At 43.7% G+C, this 25639-nt stretch overlaps 1 protein-coding gene across 1 annotated transcript in view; it reads right to left on the reverse strand.

Moving 5' to 3' along the window:
- RASGEF1B (RasGEF domain family member 1B) overlaps window positions 1-25639 on the reverse strand; it is a 653319-nt gene that overhangs the window by 507756 nt on the left and 119924 nt on the right. Inside the window, exon 2 of the mRNA XM_040237187.1 lies at window positions 7361-7408. Coding sequence (XP_040093121.1) covers window positions 7361-7408 — 48 coding nt within the window. The remainder of the gene's footprint in view (window positions 1-7360; window positions 7409-25639) is intronic.

Raw genomic sequence — 25639 nt, forward strand, 5'->3', positions numbered from 1 at the left:
CACATGGCAACAGAATTTGACCTACATTGCTGAAATGCCCAGTGTGTCCTTCTGTGTCTTTTATGACTAAAATTCAGAAACGAGATGACTGTAAAACTTAGTGTCAGTGCATCTGATACATAGCCTTTGGTCCTTTGAACAATATTTGTCTCAAAAACTTCCCTCTTTCCAGAAAAATAAAATAGTATTTTTAAAACAACTGAAATATAAAAATGCTAATTTGGTGTGGTTTGTTTTTCTGAGGAAAAAAAAAAATAGTGGGCTCACCTAAAATCTCTATTGTTGTGAGTCTGTGGGGATGACCTCCTTCTCTTTTAAATTCATCTTGCTGGTCTTGCCATTTTCTATTCTGGCTGTGTCTTTCAGAAAGCCACCAGGCATCTCGCACAACCACAGAAGCTTAACATGGATGAAGGATAATATGGACTCCACTTCAGGACCTTCAGGGGGAATTGTCACTAGCAGAAAGCAGTGACTTTTAATTTCCCTTAAGCTAGATTCAGCGTTCAGATGCTCACAGCGATGTAAAAGGCCTAAATGACTCTTTCCGACGCCAGGAAGGATTGCATGGGCAGACAGAATTTAACTCTTGGGTGCTATAAACTCAGCTTATGGCCTCTTCTTCCTAACTTGCCCAAATCTAGCTGCTACTACAACTAAAAACTTCCCTGTACTATTGCTGGATAAGGTTTCTCTCTTTCCTTACATTCCTCCAAGTGGAGCACAGATCATTCCTGGGGATGGCAGAGCCTCAGTACAGGAAAGACCCAGCCAAGAAGAGGAAACACGCCTGGGAAAATAAACGAGCTGGAGCAGACACTGGAGGACAATTGAGCAAAGGCTCACAGTCATTTGTGAGAAGAAAATTATTAAGAAAAATTGACGCGGCAATTGTACTCCTTGGTATTTTCCCAAAGGAGATGAAAACTTCTGTCCACCCAGAAATGTGCACATGGATGTTTCTAGCAGCTTTATTCAAAACTGCCAAAACTTCCTTCAGTAGGTGAATGGATAAACAAACTGCGGTTCATCCAGACAATGAAATATTGTTCAGTGCTGAAAGGAAATGAGCTATCACACCATGAAAAGACAGAAGAAGGTTAAATCAAGTGAAAGAAGGCAATGTGGAAAGGTTCTATTATTCCAACTTTATTTTATTCTGGAAAAGGTAAAACAATGAAGACGAAACAGATCAGTGGCTGCCAGAGGTTGGGGGTGGAGACACGAACAGGTAAAGCAGAGAGGGCTTTGGGGGCCGTGAAACTATTCTATGTGAAACTGCAATGGTGCATGCGTGTCAGTTATTTGTCCAAACCCAGAGAATGAACATCCACAATGTATGCATATGAAAGTCGCTCAGTCATGTCCGACTCTTTGCAACCCCATGAACTGTAGCCCGCCAGGCTCCTCTGTCCGTGGAATTCTCCAGGCAAGAATACTGGAGAGGGTAGCCATTCCCATCTCCAGGAGATCTTCCCAACCCAGGGATCAAACCCAGGTCTTCTACACTGCAGGCAGATTCTTTACCATCTGAGTCATTAAGGAAGCCCCCATGGATTGCTCAGGTATAAATGTGGGCCTGGGGTGTTTTTCAACATGCATATCAACATTTAGGAAGCTCTCAGATACTTGGTGCCAAAGAGAGGGGGATAGAAAAAAAAGGCACAAATAAGAAAATTTGCGCTTGGAGGAAAGCTTACGGTTCTATGGAAAAGAGGGAAACTACACTCATTAAGAAGGAGGCTGAGGACTTCCCTGGGTGGTCCAGTGGCTAAATGCTCCTAATGGTCTGTGCTCCCAGGTGCCTAGGTTCAATCCCTGGTCAGGGAACTAGATTCCACATGCCAGAACTAAGGATCAAAGATTCCCAGTGCTGCAACTAAGACCTGGTGCAGCCAAATTAACTAATTAATTAATTTTAAAAAGAAGGGGATTGGTAGGGGATGGTGTGGAAGGAAGAGATAATCATGGGCTGAACAGACAAGCCCCACCCGGCCTCCATGCTCCCAACTGGAATACTGACTCCCTACCAACTATAAACATCCGTGACCTAGATCATCTAGCCAGTTAATGTTTCCTTCTGAATCAATCTTATATGTAAACGATATAATTCTAGGAACAAGGATAATCTCTTTCTACCAACTAAAAATTGTTCTCTGTTTGCTAATGCCAGAAATTCCACCCCTTCGACTCGATTTCATTAGCTCTGTCATCTATTAAAATGCAAATACCCTTAGGAGAGATTACACTTTAAGCCATATAATTCAAATATAACTTACTGTGAATTTATTTTTAAGATCTGAAGAGGTGGCTTTGATAAAAGCAAGAATATAGTAAACTCGAGATCACTGAATGTCATAGAAATGTTCGGGCCGGAGACTGAGAATATTTAAAACACACTGTTAACAGTAGGCTCCTGCAATTCAATTTTCTTTTTGATTAAAATTGAAGGAAAACAGTGCTACCGCTGAATGTTTGCAAAGCAACCAGAACACTGATTACATCTTATTTTTACCATTAATATTGTTAATAATCTTGAAAATATACTGGGGGAGCAGAAAGTCTTGTGGGAAGGAGACAGAATTTATTTATTCCAGCATAGCTCACTGAGGTTCTGCATTGGGGTGACAGAATATTCATCTCCCTGTCTATTCCCTCTATTTATTTTCCTCTAAAATAAATTCCCTTGAGCTGAGGGGGTCAACAAGAGGTTTGGATATTCCCATGTCCTACAAAAATATATCTCAATATAAACTAACCTTAGTTCTCACCAGAATTTCTAGAAAGAGCAACAAGACGTGGTACGACCTTAAATACAAGGCTTCAACCTTGGGGTCCTCTCACGAGCATCCTGAATGACACAGCTACCATGCTCGTCTCCAAGGCCAGCTTTCCCTTCAAGCTCTGGTCAAAGAACACAGATAAAGCTCTGCCCTTAGTTCTCTTAGGGATACCAAGATATTTGGCACTTCGAAGCAAAAAGAAAATAAAACATAGAGGGGAAATAAAGAATAAAAACAGCCTGATTTGTACAGCAGAGGATCCTGATCTCACCAGTCAGCTACTTCCAGGGCTAAAGCCCTGCCTTTTCACACTGTCCATGAGGTTCTCCAGGCAAGAATACTGCAGTGGGTTGCCAGATCAAACCAGTCAATCCTAAAGGAAATCAATCCTGAATATTCACTGGAAGGACTGATGTTGCAGCTGAAGCTCCAATACTTTGGCCACCTAACTCAAAGAGCTGATTCATTGCAAAAAAAAACCCTGATGCTGGGCAAGATTGAAGGCAGAAGGAGAAGGAGAAGACAGAGGATGAGATGGTTGGATAGCATCACTGACTCAATGGACATGAGTTTGAGCAAGCCCCGGGAGATGGTGAAGGAGAGAGGAGACTCGTGTGCTATAGTCCATGGGGTCTCAAAGAGTCAGACAAGACTGAGTGGCTAAACAACAAGACAACAAGGCCCTGCCGGTCCCAGACTCTCTTTTCCACTCTAGAGAACACTCTTGAGGCCCTTCGAGTACCGCGGTATGCACGTCGGTGCTATAAACTCTCATACCCCTGCACATAACATCTTGTGATCCACCACCAGGAATCCCAGAGCTCCCCAGGGCCGCTGCCTCCCAGCCCTGCCCGTTCATTCCCTGAGTCTAGTCTGAGACTTGCCTCTTCCCTGGTTAATGAGTGACCCCATCCTTCAGGACAGGCTTTCCCCTCACACATCTACCCCTATACAATCTCCCTTAGATACTGGTTAACTCCATAGTAGGTCCAATAGAGATTTTCCCCACATGACGGCATTAAGTGCTTAGTCACTCAGTTGTGTCTGACTCTTTTCCACCCTATGGACTGAAGCCTGCCAGGCTCCTCTGTCCATGGGATTCTCCAGGCAAGAATACTGGAGTGGGTAGACATTCCCTTCTCCAGGGGATCTTTCCAACCCAGGGATTGAACCTGGGTCTCCCACATTGCAGGCAGATTCTTTACCATCTGGGCCACCAGGGAAGCCCAATGGCTTTAAATCTATGTTTATAAAAAAAAAAAAACCATACATACATACATACATGCACACCTGGAGGAGTGAGGGAAAATGAGCTGTTGAGTTTTTACACCACAACCCTCACTGGACTGGAAGAAACAATCTTCAGGTCAGGGTCCATCCATCTGTTTCTAACACCCTGATGCCTAGCACAGCGTCTGCTGCAATTAAGCACCCATAAATAATTGTTGTTTTAAAGAATGAATGAATGTATTCAGTGATTTCCCCGATTACTTAAAATTCAAAGTAAAAGACCAACTCGGCGCTCTGATGCAGCCCCTGATAAACTCTGATTTTAAGGACATCATCAATAAAGCCTCCACTGGTCAAGCTCCAGCACTAAATTCTCTCTGGTGCTCACTTTCCAATGTAAACACCCAAATATGCTAAGCCAGAGAGATAAACAACCCATCTGAGATGGGATCAACCAAGGCAAAGGCAATACTTTCAAAACTACATACAAATTGACTGAGGTCAAATGGATAGTCCTTTAGACTCGAAGCAAGAAAAATGCTACACATAGTAAGAGCTAGTATTGTTAGGAATCGACCATGTGCCAGGAAATAGGACAGGCACATCATTTTCAAAGTTTATTTAACTTTACATGTTAGAAACTGTCATCCTCACTTTACAGATTCTAAAAGTAAGCTTTAGAGAAGTGTTTTGACCCATGCTTAGAATAAGTGTTGACTCACTTATTCAAGAGGTTAAAAAGCATGCACTTTGGAGCCAGGCTGTCTAGGTTTAAATTCCTAGATGGGTGTCTTAGTCCATTCAAGCTGCTATAACAAAATGCCACAGACTGGGTGGCTTCTAGCCAGCAGCATTTTTTTTTTCTCTCACAGTTCTGGAGGCTGGAAGCCCGAGATCAGGGTACCAGTGTGCTCAGGTGAGGGTTACAGACTTACCACTGTGTCTTTACATGGTAGAAGGGTCTCTTTAAAAAGTATTAATTCCACTCATGAGAGCCCCGGCCTCAGGGACTTGAGCACCTCCCAAAGGCCCCACCTCCTAATAACATCCCCTTTGGAGGCTAGGATTTCAATTTGGAGGGAGGATGCAGACATTCAGACTATAGCACTGGGGAAACACAGCGTAACACACTTGTGTCTCAGTTTCCTCATCTACAAAATGGAGCTAGTAAGTGTGCCAGTTTCTCACAGCCAAATGCATCTTTCTGTGACCAGTTTATGATGTTAAGCTGGGACTCTGCAGACCACATCCCTGCTCAGTCAGCTGGTTTCTTTTTAGCTCCATCGGTAGGGGGCGCTAGCGAAGGCTACAGAGATGGAGCAGCAAGAAGGAACTCGCCTTTTTCTCCTTACTGTGGAACCACTGACACCCGTTTGTAGGGTTCTTGTAGAATCAGCCTCAGAGCCTGCTGCCAGCACCCTCTCCTCAGAGGCCTGCATTTCAGCTCTGTGCGGACCTTCCTCTAAGTGCATGAAAAGTCTTAGTAATCCCGACTCTCTCCTTTGTTCCCTCAGCCCTGGGGGTGGTAGCTGCTTCCTATACCTTAGAGCAGGGGTCCCCAAGTCCTAGACCAGGAACTGGTACAGCTCTGTGGTCTGCTAGGAGCCAGGCTGCAGAGCAGGAGGTGAGCAGCGGGCAAGTGAGTGAAGCTCATGTGTATTTATTTACACCTGCTCTCCATCACTCACATTACCACCTGAGCAGGGACGGCATGAGATTCTCATTGGAGCGTGAGCCGTGCTGTGAACTGCGCATGCGAAGGATCTGTGCACCTCGGGTGTCACTGTCTCCCATCACCCCTGGATGGGAGCATCGAGTCACAGGGAAACAAGCTTGGGGCTCCCACTGATTGTGCATTATGGCGAGTTGTACAATTATTTCCTTATATATCACAATGTAATAATAATATGTACATAACATACACAATGAATGTAATGCCCTTGAATCATCCCGAAACCATCCCCCTCGCCTCAACCCACAGAAAAACTGTCTTCCATGAAACCAGTCCCTGGTGTCAAAAAGGTTGAGGGATCACTGCCTTAGACTTCTCTTTTCATTCTTTCCATTATCTAGTTGACAACTTTATAACAGATTAACAGTTCTTCACATAAAATTCTCTCTGTTCAAATTATTGGTGTGATTTACTTTCCTGACCAACCCTGAGGGACACAAGAATACCTACCTAGCGTATTAAATGAATTGGACCTTGTAAAGTGCTCATACCTATCTGGAGCACAGGACTGGCCAGTGGAGGTCAGCGATCACTTTCTGGAAAGTGTTGAACCTGGGTTAGAGCCCAGGTCTGCCCATCTTCTTTCCAGTCAACAGGATGTTTCTCTACTAAATAAAGCTACAATCTGCTCAGGCACTGGCCTTAGTGCTTTCCTAGAAGTCACCTCTTTTAATATGCTTAAACACCTCTCAGGTATTTCCTTCCTCTAACAACTGACATCAAGAAAGATCCTCTGAGCTAAGATATCCATTATCCTGAGAGGTTTGGCAAGTCATCCAAACAGTGCAAATGTCTACACTAGAAGAATAATTTTTTTAGCACAAACTTCTCCAAATCCTAATACACCTGTTTACATCATTGCCCTATGTGTCACCAGTAATGAGCATAATTTAAACACAATGTGTGTGCATTCAAGGATTAAAATTTTGGAATTTCAAATTTTCTATTGTTTTGTACATTGAAAACATCAATGATATATTGTATAATTTTAAAAATCATGGTGTACCTATTTTGTGCTAGGCACTGGGTTATCAGTATTTTCACATATATTATCTCATTTTATGGTTAAAATATACTATGTTACGAGATACAATCATCTTCATACAAATATGTCCAAGGTCACATAAGTAGTAAAATGACAGACTCAGGAATTGAACCCAATTCTTTCTGACTCTGAGCTCATGATTTAGCCAATTCAACACAGGTCATAGGTCAGGGTCATTCTGCATAGCAGATGCTGAGGGAACAAAGTTTAGTAAAAATGTGGACGAAGACAGGAACAAATTCCTTCACTGTGAAGAGCCAAGAAAATATAAGAGCTGAACCTGGGAGTGTACCTTCTGACCTTGCTTTCAGAATTGCTTGTAAGCCATGGAGAATTCTGAGCTTCTGTCACTGGGTATCTAGATTACCTCTCATTCCGTTTCATTTCAAGGATCTCTCTCCAATTTGAGTTTTGCTATTACGGAGGCAAAGTAAATGAAAATCAAAAACACTTTGTTTCTGGGTATACCCCTGCCTTCCAAAATCAGGTCACCCTTTACAGGAAAAATATATATAAGCACTCACCAAAATAATCATTTTTGAAAGGAACGGTGCAGAGGACAAAACATACCTTTTGCTTGGTGCTTGCTTTCAGGCCAACTCGGGAGTGACTTGTGGACTAGAGGAAAAAAGAGAAAGAAATTTATAAAGAACACAATATAATGGTAGAACTGATTCTGAAGTCACTTCTAGAAGGTATACATTTTCAGTTAAAATCCTTTCCCCTGACCTTCCTTCACAGCCTCTAGAAATCTAAGAATAGAAGCCAAGCAAAGAATCTGTTGTGGAGTTTTGCATACTGAAGGAAGACTGTTTAAGTCCTAGAGCTGAGATGGCAAAGATGCACCCACATTTTGTCAATGGCCGCCTCATATGTACCGACTCAGCATCTCTCCTAGAGGACGCGGGCAGAAACTGAAAACTGAAACATATGAGGAAATACTTCCAGGGATAAGGCGGCAAAGCAAAAGGAGGGGAAATGAATAAAAGAGGAGGAAAGGAAAAATGAAGGAGAAAGAGGAAAAAAAGGCTCTATAAATATTAGAAAAAGATAAAACAGAGGCAGAATGAAGAGAAGGGGACATTTATGGCAAGGTTTCCAAGAGCATTTCAATAGGACAGATTCTAATCTCTGCTGATTTAAATGAATTCTAAGTAGATGGAAACAAAGCTCTCAAAAAAATTAGTTCTTATAGAGGGCTTTTTTTAATTTTCCAGCTTGTTCATGATTATCTAATCTTATTTGCAATTAGAAAGGTAAAACAACCATTGATCAAGAATATTTTGGTAGGGAATTTTTCAAGCTTACTATGTTTAGCATTCAGATAATGAATCCATTGGACTTCTCAGGTGGCATCAGTGGTGAAGAACCCACCTGCCAATGCAGGAGACATGAGAGACTCGGGTTACATCCCTGGGTCAGGAAGATCCCCTTGAGTAGGAAATGGCAACCCACTCCAGTATTCTTCCTGGAGAATCCCATGGACAGAGGAGCCTGGCAGGCTGCAGTCCATAGGGTTGTAAACAGTCGGACACAACTGAGTACACACAGAGACACACACACACACACACACACAGCCTCACCAGAAAAATCATAAACTCTTGGTAAGCTATCAAGCTCACAGTAACAGATACAAGTTTTCCAAAATTCTAATTTTCACTTGAAAGCTTTGAATTTTATTATGAGCAACAAATACTGTCAGTTGCTTTTCTTGAAGTGACAGGCTCACTTGACTTATTTTTGTGAACATGTCTGCCAGCTACGTGAGTCTGAATAAGCATAGTTCACCTATCACTTATCCTTTGAAGTTAAAATGGTGTTTTATGAAAACAGAGGCGAGTTTGGCTCACAATTCAATCACAGAAGTGCTTTTCTTCCAGTCACTGAATGTTTATATGAGGTAGAAATGCTTTATGCACACATCCCATTATGTCACATAAAATACTAAGAAGATGATACTAAAATTTCAAAGGTTGAAATTTAGTCAACCTAATAATTTGTCCTACTTCATCAAGGGTATTTTTAAGTGAAACTGGTATTTTATTTCCTGCAATACAGATCCACAATGGTGAAATTATAATGACTACCAGTACAGATTGGTGCTACTGCCTTAATCCACAATAAAGTATCAACAGTTTTAGTTACCATGGCTCTTGCATAATCAGTGCAGATGTTACTCAGTAAAAAAGAAGCAAAGGAGTTTTGACTTCTCAGATTTCCTTTGAGAACTGCCACTCTTGGTCATTTAAAGCACTTCAGCCAGTGGTAGACTCTCAAAGTAACTAGACATTCAAAAAAAATGGAACTTAGCAGGAACAAAACCAATGAAAAGCAAGGGGTCATTGTCCCTATCTCCTTCCTGCTGCCTTAGAAGAGAGACCAAAGGCCAATCAGAAGTATACCTGCTTCTGTTATGAGCTGGACTGTTTCCCCCTAGAATTAATATGCTGAATTCCTAACTCCCAACACCTTAGAATGTGACCATATTTCGAGGTAGGTCCTATGAAGAGGTATATAAGGTAAAACGAGGTTCTATGAGTAGGTCTAACCCAATAACAGTATGAAAAAGCAAAAAAGATATGACACGGGAAGATTGAGCCCCCCAGGTTACCTGGTAGGTATCCAATATGCTACCAGGGAAGAGCAGAGAAATAGCTCCAGAAAGAGAGTTGGGCCAATGTGGAAATGATACTCAGCTGTGGATTTGTCTGGTGGTGAAGGTAAAGTCCAAAGACAGCAAGGAGATCAAACCAGTCAATCCTAAAGGTAACCAACCCTGAGTATTCATCAGAAGGCTGATGCTGAAGCTGAAGCTCCAATACTTTGGCCACTTGATGTGAAGAGCCGAATGTGAAGAGCCGACTCACTGGAAAAGACCCTGATCCTGGGAAAGACAGAGGGCACGAGGAGAAGGGGGCAACAGAGGATGAGATGGTTGGATGGCATCACAGACTCAATGGACATAAGCTTAAGCGAACTCCAGGAGATGGTGAAGAACAGAAGAGCCTGGAGTGCTGCAGTTCACGGGGCTGCAGAGTCAGACACAACTTAGCGACTAAACAATGAAAATCAACCCAATATGCCTGGCACTCTTATAAGACAAAGAGATTAAGACACAGACAACACACATGCATAGAGAAATAAAGTGACAACAAAGAAGACACCATCTTCAAGCCAAAGAAAGAGATCTCACCAGAAACCAGTTCTGCTGACACCTTGTTCTTGGGTTTCTAGCCTCCAGAGATGTAAGAAAGTAAATTTTTGTTGTCTAAACCACCCAGCCTGTGGTATTTTGCTTTGTAACCCTAGCAAACCAACATTACATAGACCCTAACAAATCTACCCCAAAAAAGTCCAGAATCCAAAAATGGAGGTCCAGCAAAACCAAGTCCTGAATCAAAAGGGACCGTTATCGTTATCCTCACATTCTTAGTCAACCACAAACATCCTAAGGAAGAATGTCTGGACCAGTGGTTCTCAAACTTTAGAGTTCACAAAGATCATTTAAGGGGCTCTTAACTATGCAATTTGCTGAAACCCAACTCCAGAAATTTCAGGTCAGGAGGTCTGGAGTGGCTCCCAGCAACGTGAACGATAACAAGCAGCTAAGGAAATTCAAATAGATATATGGACCACTTGCCTGCCAAGGATGGTGGTAACTTGGGGTGAGAAGTAGGAAAATATGGAAAATGGTGTTAATTCCCTCTCCCTCTCTCTTTGTCTTTGAAGAATACAAACAAATGAACCTCTTTCCCTTTCTCTTTTAAATGTCTGATGTTAAAATTCTTAATTTGACTGAATCTGTGGGTGGGCCAGGATAATTTAAACAGGTTGAATGTTGGTAAATTATTCAAACTAGTCCAAAAGCAGATCTACAACAATTCTTTAACCTCTCCAGGTTATAAACATAAGCACAAAAAAATCTGTGTTTATTTATATTTTTAGAAATGTGGTTGGGTTTCTATATTATCGTAAATGCCATAAACATCCCTGAATGTGGCCTTTGTACTGAACTCAAAGTCACAATAGCAGACATGACCCAAAGCACAAGACTTCCATTTATAAAAGGGATAAAAAGCTGTGATGGTTAATTTTATGTCAATTTGACTGGGCCAAGGGATGCCCAGATAGCTGGTAAAACATCATTTCTGGCTATGTCTATGAGAATGTTTCTGGAAGAGATTATTAGCACTTGATTCAACAGACTAAGAAACGAGATCCATTCTCATCAGTAGGGATGGGCACCATCCTACCCACTGGGGCCACAAATGGGACCAAAGGCTAAGGAAAAGCAAATTCCCTATCTTCTTGAGTTGGGATGCTCATCTCCTCCTGCTCTTGAGGAATTAGGTACGTGTGTATATGTAGATCTATATATACAGATATAATTTATCTATATATACAGATATAATTTTTAATATATACATACATATTTCCTACTGGTTCTGTTTGTCTGGAGAACACTGACTAATACAAAAGCCAGTCCAATTCAAGAGAAATAACATTTTCATTTGACATTAAATGAGTTCTTTGATCTCTCTTGGTAAATGTCTTATCTAGGCAGAATGGAGGTTGGGCCTGATAAAATATCACCTGCATGGTACAGATCATGCTATACATTCAGTCCCCACTTAAAAACTTCTGACCTTCTAAAAGTTTCTTTCTTTAGTTAGGTGTTGAGGACTTGGAGCTTATTTTCCCCTTAGAAGTAATTTTATAGGCTATAACACAAAGGCCTATTTAACCTCTGATATAATCGAAATGCTCTGCAAGTACAATTAAAAAAAAATTGTATACTGTGGGTCAGGAAGATCCCCTGGAGTAGAAAATGGCAATCCACGCCAGTATTCTTGCTTGGAAAATCCCATGAAGAGAGGAGCCTGGCGGGCTAAAGTCCATAGCGTCGCAGAGATGGACATGACTGAAGCGATTTAGCACATGCAGGCACTGTACTATTTATATGAGAATAAATGCCAAAGGAAGAATTTAGAACAGTCTGCTGCTGCTGCTGCTGCTAAGTCGCGTCAGTCGTGTCCGACTCTGTGCGACCCCATAGACGGAAGCCCACCAGGCTCCTCTGTCCCTGGGATTCTCCAGGCAAGAACACTGGAGTGGGTTGCCATTTCCTTCTCCAATGCATGAAAGTGAAAAGTGAAAGTGAAGTCGCTCAGTCGTGTCCGACTCTTAGCGACCCCATGGACTGTAGCCTACAAGCCTCCTCCATCCATGGGATTTCCCAGGCAAGAGTACTGGAGTGGGGTGCCATTGCCTTCTCTGAGAACAGTCTAGGGTAGCAAAAATCAGAGAATACCCAGAAACTGTGTTCACAAATAATTGCTTCAAGAGAAAGAAAGGAAGTTGTAGGGAAAAGGTAATAGATAAGCCTGGTAGGCTGCAGTCCAGAGGGTGGCAAAGACTGAGCGACTTCACTTTCACTTTTCACTTTCATGCATTGGAGAAGGAAATGGCACCCCACTCCAGCGACTGAGCGACTTCACTTTCACTTTTCACTTTCATGCATTGGAGAAGGAAATGGCACCCCACTCCAGCGTTCTTGCCTGGAGAATCCCAGGACGGGGAAGCCTGGTGGGCTGCCGTCTATGGGGTCGCACGGAGTCGGACACGACTGAAGTGACTTAGCAGCAGCAGCAGCAGCAGCAGCCTACCTATAAGGCTAAGCCTCTACCCTTACCACACACAATGTACATAAAAACAAGGCAGTAGAGGTGAAGAAAACATAAAAGAGATCCATGATTTTCTTCTATAGTAAAACGACACCAAGCTGTCCTGGGATTCTGACTTGAACTCTTATAAGTCAATGTTCATTAAACCCGTGGGTTCTGTAAGTTACTCCAAAGTTAAAAATACCAAGAGGTGAATCTGATTGTGTTTTCCAGAGCTGCTTAGGAAAATGGGCATTCTGACACCTAAGTCTGCAGTTGTGATTGAGTATATAACACGCAGGGCTTGATTAGAAACCAGAAGGGAATTGAAGTGACCTCCCAATACATACCACCCCCATGGCCCACCAGTGATCCTGTCCACCTCAGAAAAGGGCCTCTTTTCTCTGCTACTTTTAGCAGAATTAGGACATGTTTCAGTTTTCTCTACCAACATGAAGAATTCAATTTAAACCCCAGGAAGAAACTGACAAGGGAGGATTCTTGAACATGGGCTCTGGTCTGAGTTCCCTTAATTGGAGCTGCAGGCTAATTTTACAGGCTTAATCTGCAAATGGGGTGATTAGCAACCCAATAAGTCATGTGAGTTTGAGCTGACTCTCTTAGCAGGCTGTACCCAGAAGTGTCACCCCATGTTCCGAGGCTGGAACAAGGGACACCTCTGAGCTGAGGTGACATAAAAAAGCCTTCCACTTCATGTCCTTGTCTGTGCCTGCCTTCCAGAATACAAAAGAAGAGATGGCTGAAAACGGAAAGGTTCGAAACAGAAGAGCATCTGGCACTTTCTGATTTTTCAGGTGATAACCATGCGGTCAAGACTGCACAGTACTGAAAGGAGATATTGCCTTGCCCTGTGCCTTGTTTTTTAATCTAGTTATCTTTGGAACGAATCAGGCAGACACCTGAATTCAAAAGGCCTATGACGTTCCGAACTGCAGTTCTTCATAACGTGGGACCACCACCTCCTTAACTGAGGGAGAGGGGAAATTTCTGACTCTTCAGCAGAAAACTGAGGCATCTTTTTTCCGGTATAAATAACTGGGACAAAATTCCTCTCTGATCACTGAGCTGCTGTCAGATCCTTCTAGAGTCCCCATCTCTGATTTGATTCTCTTCCCACACTTTGGGTCACTGGACAGCTATGGACTCAGCTCCATCTGTGGACCTCACCCCTGTCGTGGTGAGTCAGCATCAGTTGCTGCTGGACATCTGTCTGTCTGTCTCTCTGATAACAGTGCCTGATCACTGTATCAGTGGGGCTCCCAGCAGGAGACAGAGGGCACCCTAAGGAGAGTTGCACAGAGATGTAGATAGAATCAAGGGAAACCAGTAATAAGAGTGGGGACGCACCTCGGCTAACATCAGCGGTTAGTAATTATCACCACTGGCCACAGGGCGAGCTGTATCCTAGGGGAGGTCACCACAGGGAGCACTGCCGCTTCCACAGGGCAACCCCGCTGGTAAAGAGGCAGAGAGGCCCACCCCCTCCCAGCACCTGTCACAAAACCAGGTGGAAGCCAGAGGACAGGAGACTCAGCATCTGCAGAGGTTCACCTCCCCTTAACATCTTGAGCATCAGCACTTCAGCCCTTCTTTAGGAAATGCCACCTTCCTGTGCCTTTTTCCTGGGTCATAAATAAGTATTTTGAGGTGAGACTACGCATGCACGTGTCCATTCTTCAAAGTTCTTCATCAACATTCAATGTGCCTCAGTTTGAACTCACGGCTGCCTGTTTTAGTCAGTGGGTATCAGCCTCCAGGGGCTTCCCAAGTAGCTCAGTGGTAAAGAATCCACCTACCAATGAAGGAGACACAGGTTCCATCCTGGGGTTGGGAAAAAACCCTGGAGGAGGAAATGGCAACCCACTCCTGGCAGGCTACAGTCCATGGGATCACAAAGAGTCAAACACGACTGAGCATGCATGCTATTTATACTAAAGCTCAAATGGTCCCAGGGGCGGCCAGCGGGGCCCTTCACACTGCTTCTGAGTTCTTCAGACACGCCCTTCTCATGCTCTGAGCGCCTCCTCACTTTCATGTACAAAATGCTGCAGGCTCAGCTTGCGCCTTCCCGCCCCCATTCTTCAATCAGCCATTTCTCCAAGACCCCTGGCTCCTTTCAGTGGAGAATGGTATTTAGAAGCCATAGAATATATACATTTAAAAAGCAATACCTACTGCAGAGACACACATTTATATTTGTACTTTACATCTCTTTCCATCTATCTATCCATCCCTCCATCTACCTGTCCATCCACAGGAAGAAAATCATGAATTCCCACCAATACCTCCAAATCCACTGCCAGAGAGTTCATTTTACTTTTTTCACTTTCCATATTTGTACCACATTTCTCTCTCTGCCTGGGCCCAGACCCTCTCCTGGTGCTGACTGTCCCTCACAGGGAGAGCCTCCTCAGGGGCTGACACCTCACTCTGGGCCACCTACACCCACAGACACCCTCCTCATCCACCTGGGCCCCAACACTCCGGGCCTGGCCATTCTCCATCTGGACATCCCCTTCGTCCCACCTGATCTCTAGCACCTGCACGGGGTGGACGCCTCCTCACCCCACACAGGCTTTGACACAACACACTGATCAGCCCTCCTCCTGGATGCTCTCGTTAACCCCCTTGGACTCTAACACCCTGCACAGACCACTCTCCCTCTGGGGTGCCCTCCTCACCCCAACTGGGTACAACACCCTGCTCTGTGCCACCCCTGCCCACAGTGAAGTCTCCTGCTTGCTAGGAGACTTAATGGTTTTTGAGTGGAGTGGCTCAGCAACAGAAAGGAAAAGACAGGAAGAAGAAAAGAAACAGAAAGAGAAAAACACGAGTATTAACTTGATAGATATAAGCCAAAGGGCATTGGTGGCCATGTTACCCCCATCACAAAGAACTGCCTAAGAAAAATGCCAATACAGGGATAGGATACAAAGGCTGCCAAGAGACAGATTTCCAATATCATGGGAACATCTGGGTCCAGCCATGCCTGAAGCCAGATATATGACCATATTTTCACTGTGTAAAGCAATAATTAAATTATATGTTCAAGCTAGTTTCAATTGGGGTTTATGTCACTAGCAATTGGCAACATCTGAATAAATAGCATTACCTTCATTTTAAATCTATTTTTTGTATTGTGGTATAATTCTATAATAACTGACTGGGGTTCTGCAATATATCTAATCAGTTCAGTTCAGTTCAGTCACTCAGTCATGTCCGATTCTTTGTGACCCCATGAATCACAGCACGCCAGGCCTCACTGTCCATCACCAACTCCCGGAGTTCACTCAGACTCACGTCCATCGAGTCCGTGATGCCATCCAGCCATCTCATCCTCGGTCGTCCCCTTTTCCTCCTGCCCCCAATCCCTCCCAGCATCAGAGTCTTTTCCAATGGGTCAACTCTTCGCATGAGGTGGCCAAAGTACTGGAGTTTCAGCTTTAGCACCATTCCTTCCAAAGAAATCCCAGGGCTGATCTCCTTCAGAATGGACTGGTTGGATCTCCTTGCAGTTCACGGGACTCTCAAGAGCCTTCTCCAACACCACAGTTCAAAAGCATCAATTCTTCAGCACTCAGCCTTCTTCACAGTCCAACTCTCACATCCATACATGACCACAGGAAAAACCATAGCCTTGACTAGATGGACCTTAGTTGGCAAAGTAATGTCTCTGCTTTTGAATATGCTATCTAGGTTTGTCATAACTTTCCTTCCAAGGAGTAAGCGTCTTTTAATTTCATGGCTGCAATCACCATCTGCAGTGATTTTGGAGCCCCAAAAAATAAAGTCTGACACTGTTTCCACTGTTTCCCCATCTATTTCCCATGAAGTGATGGGACCAGATGCCATGATCTTCGTTTTCTGAATGTTGAGCTTTAAGCCAAGTTTTTCACTCTCCACTTTCACTTTCATCAAGAGGCTTTTTAGTTCCTCTTCACTTTCTGCCATAGGGGTAGTGTCATCTGCATATCTGACCCTAGCCTGCCTGCCTACCTACCTGCCTGCCTAACTGCTACGCTACCGAGGCTTGCTAATATATCTAATACTAAGTCTTTATTAGGTATCATAGTTCATTCATGTAACTGGATTTTCCCCCTAATAATTTGACAATACACTCACCATGCTGTGAATGATATTATATTACTGTCTTTCTACACTTTGAGCGGAACCCAGCCCCTAGCGTGTACTCCATGAATATTTGCTAACTCTGGGGTCATACCTTGTTCCTTAGGGCCCACTATGAACCAAAGTCATAGCCCTCAACCTGAAACTAGTATCTTGGCCCCTATTCCCTCAGAATGCTCACAGACATCCTAAAGAAAGCTGCCTGCCTGTACACTTAAAATGTCACATACTATTCTGATAATCATGGTGAAAAGTAACACCTTTGTATTCTTCTAAGTGCCATGGGCTTTTCATATAGTGTGTCACTTAATTCTCACAACAAATCCTATAGTACAGGTACTATTCTTGTCAGTGCCATAGGAAAAAAAAAAAAAAAAGAGCTCAGAGAGATTACCTGATTCGCCCAAATGAACCCATATAGTCAGGCTTCCCTGGAGGTTCAGCAGTAAAGAATCTGCCACAGTGCAAGAGACGTGGGTTTGATCCCTCAGTCAGGAAGACCCCTGGAAGAGGGCATGGCAACACACTCCAGTATTCTTGCCTGGAGAATCCCATCGACAGGGGGTCCTGGGGGGGTGGAGGTTACAGTCCATGGGGGTCACAAAGAATCAGACACAACTGAGAGACTCAGCACACACACACGCACGCATCTAGTCAGCGTCTGTGCCAGGATTTGAACTCAGGTGGCTTGTCTTCAAAGCTGCCTTCCTTTTTTCCCTTTAGATCGTCTCTGATTTCTTCTCAATTTGTAAACTGAATAACAGAACATAAAATAAAACACAAAATACGCGTCACAAAATTTGCCATAGTAGCCATTTGTAAGCGTACAGTTCAGTAATGTCAAGTGCCTCCACACCGCGGTGCATCTGATCTCCTGAACTTTCTCATCTTGTAAAACTGAAGCGCTACCCCTGGTAAATAACTCCTCCTTCCCCAATTCCCCAGCCCCTGGATACCACTACTATTCTACTTTCGCTATCTATGAATTTGACTACTCTACGAAACATGTAAGTGGAATCATACAGATGCTGATTTGTGTGTGTTTGTGTGTGTGTGTGTGTGTGTGTGACTGGTTTATTTCACTTAGTACAATGTCCTCAAGGTCCAACTATATTGTAGCATATGTCAGGATTGCTCTCTTTTTTAAGGCTGAATAATATTGCATTCTATGTCTATACCACGTTTTGCCTATACACTCATCTGTTAATGGACATTTGTGTTGCTTCTAATGGCTGCCCTTCCTAAGCATAACATGCGGTCACATCCCATGTGCCCTGCTGCTCTCTGCTTTCACACCTTCTTCCACGATTGCCCCGTGACTGCCTGGGCACCGTGGTGTGCCTACCTGCCTGTTCTTTCTCCCCACTGCAGCTGGTGATTCACCTGGCTCACTGTTAGCAGCTGTCTAGCCCTGGGATGGAGGGTGATAGTGGGAGGTGGGGGGTGGGGTTAGTTCTAAGGGGCCAGTTTCTCCCCTGGTTGCCATGGTTCTCCCTCCATGCCAGCCTTAACAGGAACCTCGTCAGCTACAAACGGCAGGGTTTCTAAGGAGTGGCACTGCCTGGCATACAAATTACTTGAGACATGAGTCCTTCCTATCTCTTTCAAACATTCCTCTCAGGCATGCCACTCACTGAAGCTGGGAAGCTCCTATTCCTATTAATAACTCTACAGACAAGAAGGAAAGAAGAAGCCGTGCTCAAAAATAAAACAATGGTGAGCGCAGTGCACAAACAAGGCCAAGACAAATGACGATAATGTATTCTGGATTCATATGTTTCCTAAGCTAATTAATGTGCTGAAGTCTAATATTGAGCGTTCTCTGAAAACACAATGCCACAAAGAAAATACTAATAAAGACCAGTTATTTTCACACAATAAACTCCAAGGCGAGGGTTATGTCTGTCTTCTCTCTTGCTCTCTGAAGGCACAAAGCAAGCAGTTATTCATGAAACTGACAAAAATCCAGATGAAGGACTGCCTTTTTCAGCTTGCAACTCTCTATTGGCTAGTTTAGTCAGAAAAGGGGACATGAGCCGGAGAGGCCACCATTTTATTTCACACACACACACACACACACACACACACACACACAAAGAAGAGGATTAAGATCACTTAAAGATTATGGGGAAACTCCTAAAAATATAAAAGTATCTTCACTTATAAATTTGCTAGGAAGAGGGAGAAAAGAAGAAAGCGTTTAGAGAATAAAAGAAACTAAGTGAAGTGAAAGTGTAAATAACATTTAAAAGAAGATTACTTAAAGAGCATTAAGGGGTGTCCCAGGTGGCGTAGTAGTAAAGAATCTGTCTGCCAATGGAGGAGATTTGGGTTGGATCCCTGGGTCAGGAAGATCTCGTGGAGGAGGAAATGGCAACCCACTCCAGTATTGTGGCCTGGAAAATTCCATGGGCAGAAAAGCCTGGTGGGCTTCGGTCCATGGGGTCGCAAAGAGTTGGACACGACTGAGCGCACATGCAAAGAGCATTTAGAAATTTACCTCATCCATCAGTATGTTTCCTGGTCATCCTACATCCTTGAAAGAGCTTTATCTTCTTATCTTTTGATTCCGAGGTCTCATCCTCCCCTGTGCCCTCTTCCCACAGAGCATGAAGACTAGCACAGATGAAGTGTCAGAGTGATGCCTGATGGCCCGACGTCTTTTCCCCTCCTCTCTCCAAAGTCCAAAGGCAATCAAACTAGACATGAAGAGAACTCTCATAGCTCATCACACTGAAGGTCTACACATTCATTCAGACATCCAAATGTCCCTACATTCCACAAGTAGTTACTGAACCCACTTTGTGCCAGATGCTCTTGAGGAGACAGAGCTGGACAGTCAAGACAATAACTAGAAATCTCTATGTGCTACAAAGTCATCACCAGTTCAGTACAGTTCAGTTGCTCAGTTGTGTCTGACTCTGCAACCCCATGAACCACAGCACACCAGGCCTCCCTGTCCATCACCAACTCCTGGAGTCCACCCAAACCCATGTCCATTGAGTCGGTGATATCTTCCAACCATCTCATCTTCTGTCGTCCCCTTCTCCTCCTGCCCTCAATCTTTCCCAGCATCAAGGTCTTTTCAAATGAGTCAGTTCTTCGCATCACGTGGCCAAAGTATTGGACATCTTGCTTTTTCGATGATCCAGTGGATGTTGGCAATTTGATCTCTGGTTCCTCTGCCTTTTCTAAAACCAGCTTGAACATCTGGAAGTTCACGGTTCACATATTGCTGAAGCCTGGCTTGGAGAATTTTAAGCATCACTTTACTAGCGTGTGAGATGAGTGCAATTGTGCGGTAGTTAATCGCTCAGTCGTGTCCAATTCTTTGAGACTCTATGAACGATATAGCCTGCCAGGCTCCTCTGTCCATGGGATTCTCTAGGCAAGAATAGTGGAGTGGGTTGCCATTCCCTTCTCCATGGGATCTTCCCAATCTAGGAACTGAACCCAGTCTCCTGCTTTATAGGAAGATTCTTTACCATATGAGACATCAGGATGAGTAAAAAATATTTTTACTATAATTTTTTGTGCTTTAAGATCTGATAGGGATAGCCTTTCAAAAGGTACTTTTTCAGAATTTCCTTTGTAAATTCTGACTATTCTTTCAGATAAACTCTTCTTTCCATCCCAATCAGATTTTAATTGCTGCTGTAGTAAGTCTATAAATCACTGCAAACTGGGGAAATCTTTACACGATCTAGTTTTTCCATTTGGGAGATATTTACTTTTAATATCATGGGCAATTATGCCTCTGAAAGTAAAAGTGTTAGTCACTCAGTTGTATCAGACTCTTTGTGACCCTATGGACTGTAGCCTGCCAGACTTTTCAGTCCATGGAATTTTCCAGGCAATATTGGAAGAGATAGCCATTCCCTTCTCCAGAGGATCTTCCTGACCCAGGGATTGAGCCCAGGTCTCCCACATTGTAGGCAGATTACTACCTGAGCCATCCTTCAGAAAGTCACCCTTCAATTCCACAACCCCTGATCACAGCCAGGCTGACTTGCCTCCATGAATAACACACTCAGCAGAACTCAGGAGCTAGATCACAGAGCCTCACCATGAAAAAGTCCCCTGAGTGTTCCCAATCATTGGTCAACATTTATTAAGGCACTTCCTAATATACAGTTAACATACAGTACAGTTCCTGCCCTCAAGAGTCTTGTAACTTAGTTGAATAGGTATGTGAACAGTCCCAGAATGAAAATTAAGCATAAACAAGTAGTTAACATTAAATATCAAATATGCAGTACCTACATGAAGTGGTAAAGTGACAAAGAGGGCTGAGCCGATTAGTTAGAAGAGGCAAGTGAGAATAGGAGTAAGTGACCTGAAATGGCAGAGTCCTATTTAGACAGGGAAACTTTAGAGTCCAGCACCAGGAAAGACACACTGGCAGCTTCAACAACTTCTAGATAAACAAAGGGGATGGGCTTGCTAGGAAGGGGTAACGCCATGGACAAGAGCACAGAGAGAGGAATTAATGTATATGGTGTCCCTGGAGAATAGTGAGCTGGCCAACTTCTCCATAAGGTTGTGAAGAAGAGGTAGGAAGGATAGGGCCATTTCAAACTGGAAAGAGCTCCTTGGACAATCTCATCTAAATTTTCTATTAGGGGCTCAGAACTGCGGGATTTGCAGTTATTGTTACAATCCAATTCTGCAATCATATACTGAGCACCGAGACATGGCAGGCATTGTGCACTCAAATGTAAAAATAAGTAAGACATTCTCTCTAAACTCAAGGATCTCCTAGGCAAATAGTTAAACACATAAGCAAATGACTTCCAATCAATGTGGCAGGTATCATACAGAGAAACGCAACCTCCTAGAAAGAGAACAGAAAGCAGAGACATTACTTTGCCAACAAAGGTCCATCTAGTCAAAGCTATGGTTTTCCCAGTAGTTACATATGGATGTAAGAGTTGGACCCAAAAGAAGGCTGAGAGCAGAAGAATTGATGCTTTTGAACTGTGGTGTTGGAGAAGACTCTGAGAGTCCCTTGGACTGCAAAGAGATCCAACCAGTCCATCCTAAAGGAGATCAGTCCTGAATATTCAATGGAAGGGCTGATGCTGAAGGTGAAACTCCAATACTTTGGCCACCTGATGTGAAGAACTGACTCACTGGAAAAGACCCTGATGCTGGGAAAGATTGAAGGCGGGAGGAGAAGAAGATGACAGAGGATGAGATGGTTGGATGGCGTCACTGACTCGATGGACATTAGTTTGAGCAGGCTCCGGGAGTTGGTGATGGACAGGGAGGCCTGGCGTGCTGCAGTCCATGGGGTTGCAAAGAGTCAGACAGGACTGAGTGACTGAACTGAACTGAGAAAGAAAACACAAAGGGAGAAGGTGTGAGAGGGAGGGAGGTGGTGGTGCTTGGGCTGAGTTCAGATGATGAACTGCCACTGATGGGTAAGCACTGGGAGGGGGGACAGGGATTCCAGAAGGTGACAGAGAAAAGGTGTGAGAATGTGAGTGTGGGACTGCACACGGCTAAGTGTGTCTAAAACACAGATCTCAAGGGGCAGGAAGCGTGCAGGCAAGACCAGAGAAATAGGCATGTGTTTATTATCCAAAGGAATCTGGACTTCACCCCATATGAAGTACAGTCATTGAAGACTTTTATATAGAAGGAATAATACAGCCAGGTTTGTTTTGGACAGAAAAGTCTGGCAGGATTAAAGAGGCCCAGAGGGGACTTAAGAGAGTTGGTTGGATTGTACCCATGTTGCTTTTGTTTGTTTTTGTTTACTTCTGGCCACACTGGGTCTCTGTTGCTACGGGTAGGCTTTCTCGGATTGCAGTGAGCAGGGGCTGCTCTCAAGCTGTGAAGCGCAGGCTTCTCGTAGCAGTGGCTTCTCTTGTCACAGAGCATGGCTCTAAGTGTGCAGGCTCAGTAGTTTTGGCACAGGGGCTTAGCTACCCTGTGGCATGTGGAATCTTCCTGGACTGGGGATCGAACCTGTCTCCCCTGCATTGGCAGGTGGATTCTTAACCACTGGACCAGGGACGTCTGCATGTCGCTGTTTTATTGGTAGCACTAGTAGTAATGGAGGTTTCACTCTATAGTAAGTACCCTAAAGTAAAAGTGAAAGCATTAGTCGCTCAGTCGTGTCCGACTCTTTGTGACCCCATGGACTATATCCTGCCAGGCTCCTCTGTCCATGGAATTCTCCAGGCAAGAATACTGGAGTGGGTTGCCATTTCCTTCTCCAGGGGATCTCCCTGACCCAGGGATCAAACCCAGGTCCCCTACACTCCAGACAGATTCTTTACCATCTGAGCTATGAGTATAATGTGAGTACCCTAAACTTAGTTCTTTTCCCAGCTCAGGCACAAAACAGATAAGCACTTCAGACATATCATTTCTTTCTCCTCTGTGGTCCTCAGTTTCTCACTGCAAAATGGAGAAGTTGTCTGAAATGATCCCTAAGCTCTAGATGGTGACAATTCTTCAGATCCTATCACTTATCCTCAAGGAAAGGCTGACTACATAGAAGGGGAAGTTAGAGTTTCAATCAACAGTCTTTACCTTGATTTCTGTGGAAGGTAAATGAATTTAAATGATCAAGCTATCAATTTTTTAAAAATAGTTTTTATCTTTATCAACATTCTTTGTTTGGTGAGACTTCTTTTTTCTTTTGTCTACACTGCTGTGCAGCTTATGGGACCTTAGTTTCTGCTCAGGGATTGAACCTGGGCCCTCAGCAGTGAGAGCACCGAGGCCTAGACACTGGACAACCAGGAAATCCCCATGCTATCAAACTTATATAAGATCTTCTTTTAGTGTTTTATCTAAGTTATTGTTGTTCAGTCACTAAATCGTGTCTTGGCGAACCTATGGACTGCAGCACACCAGCCTCTCCTGTCCCTACTGCCTCCCAGAATTTGCTCAAACTCATGTCCATTGAGTTGATGATGCCATTTAACCATCTCATCCTCTGTTGCCCCTTCTCCTGCCCTCAATCTTTCCCAGCATCAGGGTCTTTTTCAAGGAGTCAGCTCTTTGCATCAGGTGGCTGAAGTATTGGAGCTTCAGCCTCAGCATCAGTCCTTCCAATGAATATTCAGGGTGGATTTCCTTTAGGAGTGACTGGTTGGATCTCCTTGCAGTCCAGGGGACTCTCAAGAGTCTTCTCCAGCACCACAGTTTGAAAGTATTAATTCTTCAGCGCTCAGCCTTCTTTATGGTCTCTCACATCCATACATGACTACTGGAAAAACCATAGCTTGGCTATACGGACTGTTTTTGGCAAAGTGATGTCTTTGCTTTTTAATATGCTTGTCTAGGTTTGTCATAGCTTTCCTTCCAAGAAGCAATCATCTTCTAATTTCACGGCTGCAGTCACTATCCTCAATGGTTTCAGAGCCCAAGAAAAGAAAATCTATCTCTGTTTCCACCTTTTCCCCTTCTATTTGCCATAAAGTGATGGGACTTGATGCCATGGTTTTAGTTTTTTTTAATATTGAGTTTAAAGCTGGCTTTCCCAATCTCCTCTTTGGCTTTTCTTTGGTATAACCAAATTGCCTGCATCACCACTCTTGCTCTTTGGGACCACATTGAGTAAAATATGGGTTACTGGAACACACATACTGTGATACTGTTTATCTGATTGTTCAGAATGCCACTAGGTACTAAGGCGCAGGATATTCTGAACAAAGGGAGGAGTCATAGCCCACGCACAACACGTGAGATTTCATCATGCTACTTAGAACTGCATGTAATTTAAAACTTAAGAGTTGCTTATTTCTGGAATTTTCCATTTAATATTTTTGGACTGTAGATGACCATGGGTAACTGAAACTGCAGATAAGTGAGGACTATTGTAGATGCCTTGAGGTCCCTATGTCCCCCTTGTGGCCATTCTTCAGCCTGCACAGAAGGACTGGTCATTTATATCTCATGGTGCGATCAATCTAGGTCTTCACCAGCGTTTGAGGTATCACATCTGCATATCAAGTATCGGGCGGTTGTTTGCACCTCTGTATCAAGTTTTCCCACTGTTTTTGCTCAGTGATCCCTTGTTAGGTCATTTGTTGACACAGAGCCCACAGAGATCGCTCATCAGAACAGTGTGACACAAATACTAAAAGAAGGACCGTGATCACAGTTTGCAGTCTGCTTCTCAATCAGAAGCCCAGAGTCCCCAGATTAAACAAAGAGATTACGTCCCAAAAGTGAAGAGCCCATAGAACCAGATATGAGGCTCATCAGCTCCAAATTTCCTTTGCTTCCTGGATTTTTTGTGCTATTAAAGACCCAAGAGAAGTCTGGAACAATACAACATTCTTCCTCTGTAATAGCATATGTCCCCCTCAAAAGGCCAACAGTATATCTCAGGCAGCCCTGTTCTGAACCACTGTCTGTCCAGTTTGTTCTTTCCTCTTGGTCCCATTGTCTAACTCACCTGCAAGTCTCTGAACCATGGCATCTAGGATTCTTACTTTCCTGGACTTTTTGTATATCAGTGAAGAGGTCTGAGAAAAGGAGAAAGCAAACAAAAATTTCCCTGAGAAATTATGATCTTAGTTCTCCTCTTGGGGCTCATTTTCCTTTCTCTTGGAATAGAAAGTGATATGTCAGAATGGGCTTGCAGTAACATTAGGGAAAATCCTGCAAGAAGACAGGATTTACAAAAGTAAGAAGTTCCTGCTCAGTTTTGGGTAGTAGACATATCTTCCACAAATATGAGACCACTCATTAGCGGCTACACAATGTTCTTTTGGCTGAAATACTTTAGAGTTATCAAACAGTACTGTAACATTGGGGCACTTTCAAGGTGGTTCAGTCGTAAAGAATCTGTCTGCCAATGCAGGAAACTTGGGTTCAATCCCTGGGTCAGAAAGATTCCCTGGAGAAGAAAATGGCAACCCACTCCAGTATTCTTGCCTGGGAAATCCCATGGACAGAGGAACGTGGCAGGCTACAGTCCCCAGGGTCGCAAAAGAGTTGGACTCAACTCAGCGACTAAACAACAACAATTGTAACATTTTGATGCCACTCGTGTAGAGTTTGGCATCCCACA

Source organism: Oryx dammah, unplaced genomic scaffold, assembly GCF_014754425.2.
Source record: "Oryx dammah isolate SB20612 unplaced genomic scaffold, SCBI_Odam_1.1 HiC_scaffold_3, whole genome shotgun sequence".
Classification (NCBI taxonomy): domain Eukaryota; kingdom Metazoa; phylum Chordata; class Mammalia; order Artiodactyla; family Bovidae; genus Oryx; species Oryx dammah.